The sequence below is a fragment of the Triplophysa dalaica genome, unplaced genomic scaffold (genome assembly GCF_015846415.1).
Source record: "Triplophysa dalaica isolate WHDGS20190420 unplaced genomic scaffold, ASM1584641v1 Contig4, whole genome shotgun sequence".
NCBI lineage: Eukaryota > Metazoa > Chordata > Actinopteri > Cypriniformes > Nemacheilidae > Triplophysa > Triplophysa dalaica.
The window spans coordinates 85,737-96,064 of NW_026622638.1; the positions used below are offsets into that span (position 1 = coordinate 85,737).

At 37.1% G+C, this 10,328-nt stretch overlaps 1 protein-coding gene across 1 annotated transcript; it reads right to left on the minus strand.

The window, feature by feature from the left end:
* Window positions 1-686: 686 nt before the first annotated feature.
* LOC130416969 (putative nuclease HARBI1) lies at window positions 687-9,470 on the minus strand. Its single transcript, XM_056742325.1, has 4 exons — window positions 8,767-9,470; window positions 8,330-8,620; window positions 8,054-8,135; window positions 687-893 (listed from the first exon to the last, which is right to left on the minus strand). The coding sequence occupies exons 1-4, from the start codon at window positions 9,468-9,470 to the stop codon at window positions 687-689; spliced, it is 1,284 nt and encodes a 427-aa protein (XP_056598303.1).
* Between the last annotated feature and the right edge of the window lie 858 nt (window positions 9,471-10,328).

Here is a 10,328-nt window from a genome sequence, read left to right on the forward strand (position 1 = left end):
GCCCGTTATCACTGTCACAGTCGTATTCAGATCCAAGATCATGTTATGCAACTTGCTGCATGATCTGATAATGAGTCTCCATAGCTTACTGTTAATTGTGATTTTAATTTAAAATAGCAAGAACTGATTTACTCTCATAGTATTCATTAAGATAAACATCAATAAAACAGATTAAACGTATAAGTTAGAAAAGTTACAAATCCACACATTTTAATGTTATAAAATACTGTAAAAATATAAATGACAACCAAAAAAATAGGCAAACATTAAAAAAATATATATACACTGTAAAAACTTTAAAAGTGCTTCCCAATTATAAACTGCCATGAAAGACAAGTTATGTAAACACACACACAGCAAAAAAACTCAATAAAAAAAATAAGTGAAGCTTTTTCAAAGTTATTTGTCAAGTTTAAATTTAAAAAACACAAATTTGAAACCAAACGAAGTAATTTTCAGCGTTTATAAATTCTTGCAGATCATTGAAGTTGAGAGTTGAAACATCAAAGGGGTTCTCAATGATCTCCTGTTGCTGTGAAGATGTGTCTGTACAAGAAAACATTTGCCTAACTTCAATACACGTGAAAGAAAAAAGCGAGTGATTATTAATGTGTTGCTATTATTAATGTATGTATATGATTCTGTATAACATGTCCCTAGATCACCTGCCCAGAACTTTGAGTAAATCAACAGGAGCCTGAGGTGGAGATATGCTCGCTGCCTGTATCCTGAGAGGTGTAAGCCTCCGTTTCCTCTGATTCTGGCCTCTGGTGCTCCGTCAAATCAAAGAAACTTCTCATCGGTATGAGGGTGTTTGACGCCCTCAGCTGTTTCATTTTGTCTTTCGTGACTCTCAATTTGAGGTCATTGGTCAATTCTGATACCACAGAAGCCTGAAAATGAAATAAAAATCATAGTTGATATAAATGGTCACATACATTATACACGTTGTGTTATCTTTTCTAAATCACTTCGGTCACAAACCCTTTGAATATACTCAGTTAGATGTGGGTGACCTCTCACTATGTGCTTTTCGATTGATTTAAATTCTCTGGATCACACGGGACAGCTTAAATCTCTAAGCAGCACTCTTCCTCTGGCCAGTCTCAGTAATAGTTGACGCTCTTGAGCGTTGGCGATGGAGTGAACATTTCTAAAATGATGGCCCAAATTGTTCACTTGGGACACACAAAGGGGGCAATCCAACCTCATCTGAAATGGAGTAAACAACATAATTGTTCAATTTAATGATTTAAATCATGAAAAAATAAGCACAACATTTCTAGAAAGACTGCTCGACTTACCTTGAAAAAATAGGTTTATTTTACTAAAGGATCCTCTGGAACAGTTGGTGCTGATCGTATGAAGTCTGTCTCAAATATGACCTGCCTGTGCCTGAAAGCGGCCTTTTAACCTCCATCATTTGCATGTGAATGGGTGACAGACTAGAGGTTGGACAAATGAACTATCAAGACTTCATAAATCTTTATTTCACATGTTCCTATATTAATGAAGTCTAAAATCAAACATATATGTTTGAAGGTTTAACTATTTCTTCAACAATACGGCTCTTTTTAACACTCCTAAAAAATGAAGAGTATTTTCCGATAATAAAACATTATATGCAGCGCAGTATTTTACAACACAATGTCACATGTTTGTTTCTCCAAAACATACTTTCGGTTGATGCATAGTTGTGATTCAGTGTCTACACTAAAAAAACATTTTTTTGTTTGTGTTCAATGCAAATCGTAAAATGTCAAACAAATTCGGACAATTTGATAACAAATCTGAATTTAACATGTTATTCGGAAGCGCAGCCACTAACAATAGAACATGTGTGCCCGTTTTGACTTACGTAACATCAACTAAACATATCATGTAAAATATAACCATTGAAATAATGTCTATTTATTCGAGACTATATTCGTTTGAAATAACAACTAAATTGAATGCAGAAAGGTTTTACATTCTTAATAAATACATTATAAATAAAAATTAAAACTCTCAGAAAAAACACGAGTGAATTATTTAGGGTTGTTGAGGGTTTTTCTGATTTGTATAATGTTCAGTTGGCTATGACTCCAGTCATTTTAAAGACAATGAAAACTGGCAAATGTTCTGCCATTAAATAAATGTGCCATTAATAAAGCTATCGCCCGTTATCACTGTCACAGTCATGTTCAGATCGAAGATGCAAAAAGATTTAAGATCACAAATGAAACTTTAGATTTGAACAAACAATAAAACAGCCAGAAAATGTATTAAAAATTAGTGTAAACAGAGTAACAATCATTTGTTTAAGTGAATTACAACAATAAAATTACGCAAATAACACATAACATGAACTATGATTCTTTCTTCAATATACAGTTTTGTGCTGTGTTGTTGTATTTGTTTGCTAATGGCACGTCTCGTGTTTTGCTTAAAATCTTAATAGCTCAGATTCACAACTGAGAAATGACCCATAACAGCTGCAGATATGTTTGCGTGATTCTTGTGTTTTGCTTAAAATCTTAATAGCTCAGATTCACAACTGAGAAATGACCCATAACAGCTGCAGATATGTTTGTTTGATTCTTGTGTTTTGCTTAAAATCTTAATAGCTCAGATTCACAACTGAGAAATGACCCATAACAGCTGCAGATATGTTTGTGTGATTCTTGTGTTTTGCTTAAAATCTTAATAGCTCAGATTCACAACTGAGAAATGACCCATAACAGCTCCAGATGTGTTTGCGTGATTCTTGTGTTTTGCTTAAAATCTTAATAGCTCAGATTCACAACTGAGAAATGACCCATAACAGCTGCAGACGTGTTTGTGTGATTCTTGTGTTTTGCTTAAAATCTTAATAGCTCAGATTCACAACTGAGAAATGACCCATAACAGCTGCAGATGTGTTTGTGTGATTCTTGTGTTTTGCTTAAAATCTTAATAGCTCAGATTCACAACTGAGAAATGACCCATAACAGCTGCAGATATGTTTGCGTGATTCTTGTGTTTTGCTTAAAATCTTAATAGCTCAGATTCACAACTGAGAAATGACCCATAACAGCTGCAGATATGTTTGCGTGATTCTTGTGTTTTGCTTAAAATCTTAATAGCTCAGATTCACAACTGAGAAATGACTCATAACAGCTGCAGATATGTTTGTGTGATTCTTGTGTTTTGCTTAAAATCTTAATAGCTCAGATTCACAACTGAGAAATGACCCATAACAGCTGCAGATATGTTTGCGTGATTCTTGTGTTTTGCTTAAAATCTTAATAGCTCAGATTCACAACTGAGAAATGACCCATAACAGCTGCAGATATGTTTGCGTGATTCTTGTGTTTTGCTTAAAATCTTAATAGCTCAGATTCACAACTGAGAAATGACCCATAACAGCTGCAGATATGTTTGTTTGATTCTTGTGTTTTGCTTAAAATCTTAATAGCTCAGATTCACAACTGAGAAATGACCCATAACAGCTGCAGATATGTTTGCGTGATTCTTGTGTTTTGCTTAAAATCTTAATAGCTCAGATTCACAACTGAGAAATGACTCATAACAGCTGCAGATATGTTTGTGTGATTCTTGTGTTTTGCTTAAAATCTTAATAGCTCAGATTCACAACTGAGAAATGACTCATAACAGCTGCAGATATGTTTGTGTGATTCTTGTGTTTTGCTTAAAATCTTAATAGCTCAGATTCACAACTGAGAAATGACCCATAACAGCTGCAGATATGTTTGTTTGATTCTTGTGTTTTGCTTAAAATCTTAATAGCTCAGATTCACAACTGAGAAATGACCCATAACAGCTGCGGATATGTTTGTGTGATTCTAGTGTTTTCATTAAAATCTTAATAGCTCAGATTCACAACTGAGAAATGACCCATAACAGCTGCAGATATGTTTGTGTGATTCTTGTGTTTTGCTTAAAATCTTAATAGCTCAGATTCACAACTGAGAAATGACTCATAACAGCTGCAGATGTGTTTGTGTGATTCTTGTGTTTTGCTTAAAATCTTAATAGCTCAGATTCACAACTGAGAAATGACTCATAACAGCTGCAGATGTGTTTGTGTGATTCTTGTGTTTTGCTTAAAATCTTAATAGCTCAGATTCACAACTGAGAAATGACCCATAACAGCTGCAGATGTGTTTGTGTGATTCTTGTGTTTTGCTTAAAATCTTAATAGCTCAGATTCACAACTGAGAAATGACTCATAACAGCTGCAGATGTGTTTGTGTGATTCTTGTGTTTTGCTTAAAATCTTAATAGCTCAGATTCACAACTGAGAAATGACCCATAACAGCTGCAGATATGTTTGCGTGATTCTTGTGTTTTGCTTAAAATCTTAATAGCTCAGATTCACAACTGAGAAATGACCCATAACAGCTCCAGATGTGTTTGCGTGATTCTTGTGTTTTGCTTAAAATCTTAATAGCTCAGATTCACAACTGAGAAATGACTCATAACAGCTGCAGATGTGTTTGCGTGATTCTTGTGTTTTGCTTAAAATCTTAATAGCTCAGATTCACAACTGAGAAATGACTCATAACAGCTGCAGATGTGTTTGCGTGATTCTTGTGTTTTGCTTAAAATCTTAATAGCTCAGATTCACAACTGAGAAATGACCCATAACAGCTGCAGATATGTTTGCGTGATTCTTGTGTTTTGCTTAAAATCTTAATAGCTCAGATTCACAACTGAGAAATGACCCATAACAGCTGCAGATATGTTTGCGTGATTCTTGTGTTTTGCTTAAAATCTTAATAGCTCAGATTCACAACTGAGAAATGACTCATAACAGCTGCAGATATGTTTGTGTGATTCTTGTGTTTTGCTTAAAATCTTAATAGCTCAGATTCACAACTGAGAAATGACTCATAACAGCTGCAGATGTGTTTGTGTGATTCTTGTGTTTTGCTTAAAATCTTAATAGCTCAGATTCACAACTGAGAAATGACTCATAACAGCTGCAGATGTGTTTGTGTGATTCTTGTGTTTTGCTTAAAATCTTAATAGATCAGATTCACAACTGAGAAATGACTCATAACAGCTGTAGATATGTTTGTGTGATTCTTGTGTTTTGCTTAAAATCTTAATAGCTCAGATTCACAACTGAGAAATGACTCATAACAGCTGCAGATGTGTTTGTGTGATTCTTGTGTTTTGCTTAAAATCTTAATAGCTCAGATTCACAACTGAGAAATGACTCATAACAGCTGCAGATATGTTTGTGTGATTCTTGTGTTTTGCTTAAAATCTTAATAGCTCAGATTCACAACTGAGAAATGACCCATAACAGCTGCAGATGTGTTTGCATTATTCTTGTGTTTTGCTTAAAATCTTAATAGCTCAGATTCACAACTGAGAAATGACCCATAACAGCTGCAGATATGTTTGTTTGATTCTTGTGTTTTGCTTAAAGTCTTAATAGCTCAGATTCACAACTGATAAAATCTTAATAGCTCAGATTCACAACTGAGAAATTACCCATAACAGCTGCAGATGTGTTTGTGTGATTCTTGTGTTTTGCTTAAAATCTTAATAGCTCAGATTCACAACTGAGAAATGACCCATAACAGCTGCAGATATGTTTGTGTGATTCTTGTGTTTTGCTTAAAATCTTAATAGCTCAGATTCACAACTGAGAAATGACCCATAACAGCTGCAGATGTGTTTGTGTGATTCTTGTGTTTTGCTTAAAATCTTAATAGCTCAGATTCACAACTGAGAAATGACTCATAACAGCTGCAGATGTGTTTGTGTGATTCTTGTGTTTTGCTTAAATCTTAATAGATCAGATTCACAACTGAGAAATGACTCATAACAGCTGCAGATGTGTTTGTGTGATTCTTGTGTTTTGCTTAAATCTTAATAGATCAGATTCACAACTGAGAAATGACCCATAACAGCTGCAGATATGTTTGTGTGATTCTTGTGTTTTGCTTAAAATCTTAATAGCTCAGATTCACAACTGAGAAATGACCCATAACAGCTGCAGATGTGTTTGTGTGATTCTTGTGTTTTGCTTAAAATCTTAATAGCTCAGATTCACAACTGAGAAATGACTCATAACAGCTGCAGATATGTTTGTGTGATTCTTGTGTTTTGCTTAAAATCTTAATAGCTCAGATTCACAACTGAGAAATGACTCATAACAGCTGCAGATGTGTTTGCATGATTCTTGTGTTTTGGTTAAAATCTTAATAGCTCAGATTCACAACTGAGAAATGACCCATAACAGCTGCAGATATGTTTGTTTGATTCTTGTGTTTTGCTTAAAATCTTAATAGCTCAGATTCACAACTGATAAAATCTTAATAGCTCAGATTCACAACTGAGAAATTACCCATAACAGCTGCAGATGTGTTTGTGTGATTCTTGTGTTTTGCTTAAAATCTTAATAGCTCAGATTCACAACTGAGAAATGACTCATAACAGCTGCAGATATGTTTGCATGATTCTTGTGTTTTGCTTAAAATCTTAATAGATCAGATTCACAACTGAGAAATGACCCATAACAGCTGCAGATATGTTTGCATGATTCTTGTGTTTTGCTTAAAATCTTAATAGCTCAGATTCACAACTGAGAAATGACCCATAACGGCTGCAGATATGTTTGCATGATTCTTTTGTTTTGCTTAAAAGCTTAATAGCTCTGGGGCCGTATTCACAAAGCATTTTATCTTACCACTAGGAGTACTCCTAAATCGCACTTAAATATTTTAAATAGGAGTTTTCTCTTAAAAGTTATTCACAACGCCTTTCAGACCTACTTTTACTAAGGAAAAATGACAACTCCTAAACTAAGAGTAAGTCTTCGTTGCTATGGATGACGTCAATTCTCAGGCACGAGCTTCCTCGCAATGATCACGGTGATTGGTTGTTAGATGACAGGGCCATCATGCGGAACATAACACAGACGCACCAAATCATGGAATCACGACATCTAAATATGTCTGTGTCCTACATTACACAAAATAATAATAATAGTAATTTCATCGAATTGCATATACTGTATAATGACATGTTTGTGCAGGCCCCAGTGAAGTGTAATTCTAAAAAGGCAGAGACAGATAGAAAAGTCGGGAATTAAATTAAAATAAATCAAGGTAGCTTAATACCCTAATGAAAACCGCCACTTGCCTCTTCCTGCACCTCTTCCTCTTACTGCACCTCTTCCTCTTACTGCACCTCTTCCAGCACCTCTTCCTCTTACTGCACCTCTTCCTCTTACTGCACCTCTTTCTCTTACTGCACCACTTCCTCTTACTGCACCTCTTCCAGCACCTCTTCCTGCACCTCTTACTCTTACTGCACCTCTTCCTCTTACTGCACCTCTTTCTCTTACTGCACCTCTTCCTCTTACTGCACCTCTTCCTCTTACTGCACCTCTTCCTCGTACTGCACCTCTTCCAGCACCTCTTCCTCTTACTGCACCTCTTTCTCTTACTGCACCACTTCCTCTTACTGCACCTCTTCCAGCACCTCTTCCTCTTACTGCACCTCTTCCTCTTCCTGCACCTCTTCCTCTTACTGCACCTCTTCCAGCACCTCTTCCTCTTACTGCACCTCTTCCTCTTACTGCACCTCTTTCTCTTACTGCACCACTTCCTCTTACTGCACCTCTTCCAGCACCTCTTCCTGCACCTCTTACTCTTACTGCACCTCTTCCTCTTACTGCACCTCTTTCTCTTACTGCACCTCTTTCTCTTACTGCACCTCTTCCTCTTACTGCACCTCTTCCTCTTACTGCACCTCTTCCTCGTACTGCACCTCTTCCAGCACCTCTTCCTCTTACTGCACCTCTTTCTCTTACTGCACCACTTCCTCTTACTGCACCTCTTCCAGCACCTCTTCCTCTTACTGCACCTCTTCCTCTTCCTGCACCTCTTCCTCTTACTGCACCTCTTCCAGCACCTCTTACTGCACCTCTTCCTTTTACTGCACCTCTTCCTCTTACTGCACCTCTTCCTCTTACTGCACCTCTTCCTCTTCCTGCACCTCTTCCAGCACCTCTTACTGCACCTCTTCCTCTTACTGCACCTCTTTCTCTTACTGCACCTCTTCCAGCTTCCTCTTCCACAATCCCATCACCTGCCTCTCCCCTCAGTCCTGCTGCTGGTGCAAAGCCATCACCCCTGAAAGAAAAGAAGATGAAAATGGAAATGCGTGTGTTAAAAAGGCAGAAAAGGGTTCTTGATGCAAAAGAGAGGCTAATACAATTAAAGTCTGAATATTACACTCTAAAGATTGCAAAAATGCAAAGGGAATAAACACACTTAAATTGAGCAAAAATGTGTCTTTACTCATTTGTGCATATGTGATTATTTACCTAAAGTGTGTATAGACAAAGTGATCCCTGAATGCCAGTCCACATTGTTCCACTTCATCAACAAATTCTCTGTGTTCATCATCATTATCATCATCATCATCGTCAAACTCATCACCATCTTCTGTCTGTGGTATGTTCCTTTGCCGGCACAGGTTGTGAAGAAGCGCACACACAGTGATCACTTTACTCGTCTTCTCTGGACTAAGGCGGATTTCACTATGTAAAACGTGGAAACGTCGCTTTAGCTGTCCAATCCCCCTTTCCACCACGCTGCGTGTCTTCTTGTGTGCTCTGAAACATACACCAAGGAACAGTAAACATTATTGATTTAACCAACAACACCAAGAGCCACCATTATAATTTTTAAAAAGCTTTGACATTGTGGTCATGCTATTGAATTATGGCATCTAAATAATATAGCCAACATGTGCACTTACCTATTGTAATTTAACTGTGGTCCCACTTGTGGACGGAGGTAAGGTGTAAGGAGCCACGACTTACAGGGATAGCCACTGTCCCCCACCAAGTGACATCCAGCTGGCACATGATGTCTCTCAAACAGTTGCCTCAGACCACTTTCCATCAATATCCTCGAGTCATGAGTGGATCCAGGCCACTTTGCAACAACATCGAGAATTGTGAAGTTTGCATCGAACACAATCTGGGTATTGATGGAGTGGGTTTTCTTTCTATTCACAAACACGTCCTCATCCTGATGTGGTACAATTAGTTTAATATGGGTCCCGTCTATAGCACCGACCACTCCGGGCACACCAGCAATATCCATAAAGCTGGCTTTGTTTCTTTGGAGTTGGCGAATGTCCAAAGGAAAACTTATGAACTGTCGAATAATATGGGGTCTACAGAGTGCATTGATGGTTTGGTGGATGGATCTGCTTACCGATGGCTGGGATATCGCTAGATCGTCGGCATTACACAATTGCATTTTTCCCGTTGCCAGGTAGCGAAGTGTTGTCAAACATTTCAATTGGGCCCTGATTGGGTTGTTGCGAATAGTTGGCGCTGTTATTGCATCCCTCACAAGATCCACAACAATCAGTATTCCCTCACGGTTAAGGCGGTATCTTTGTATTAACTCCGTGTCATTAAGTGTCTCCAATACACTGCGTCGCACGGCCATTTTAAGATCCTTTGTGAATAGGTCTTAGTGAGTTAGGAGTCCTCTCGACTTCTTTTAAGCTGTCCCAGACTTAGGTGCTACTTTTAGGGCTAAAATGCTTTGTGAATTACTCTTAGTGAAAAAAATTAGGAGTCCTAAAGTTGGGAGTGACCATTATTTTTAGGTGTTGCTCCTAAATTCGCCAGTTAGGACCTACTTTTAGCCTTAAAATTCTTTGTGAATATGGCCCCAGAACAACATTTGTACATTTGAACTCTTTATTTTGAACAAATATTATATATATATATACATATATATATGTATATATATATATATATATAATTATAACAAATATTTCAGAACTTTGGAATTGTAATAATAGTTTTTTACTCAAATAAATCTACAGTAAACTTCTAGGTATTACATAGAAAATATACAATTACTGAAAAACTAAAATATTTACAGTATTTACAAAGTGCAGGGAGACATGTTGATCAAGGCAGTCACTAAGGAGGTTTCTTCTCTAACAAACTGGAAACCCAAGCCACTAAAAGACAGAAAAAAAGAGAGAGTGAGTGTGGGTAAGTAGAACAAATTAAATTTGAAACACTGTGTGTGTGTGTTACATACTTACACAGTGTACTGCCTCACACCAGCATGTCATATTTGATTCAGTTAGGCCAAGGATACTGCAAAAGAGGGAGACAGAGGGAAAAAGAGAGCGAGAGCAAACAACCAAAACCAACAACAAAGTCCTAACTGAATAAATATATAAAAATTTCTTTTGGAATAATGGAAACACAATAGCTCACAAACAGGATGAAAACTTACTAGTCATATAAGTGTGAGTGTGAGTGCGTACTCGACCATTACCGTCTC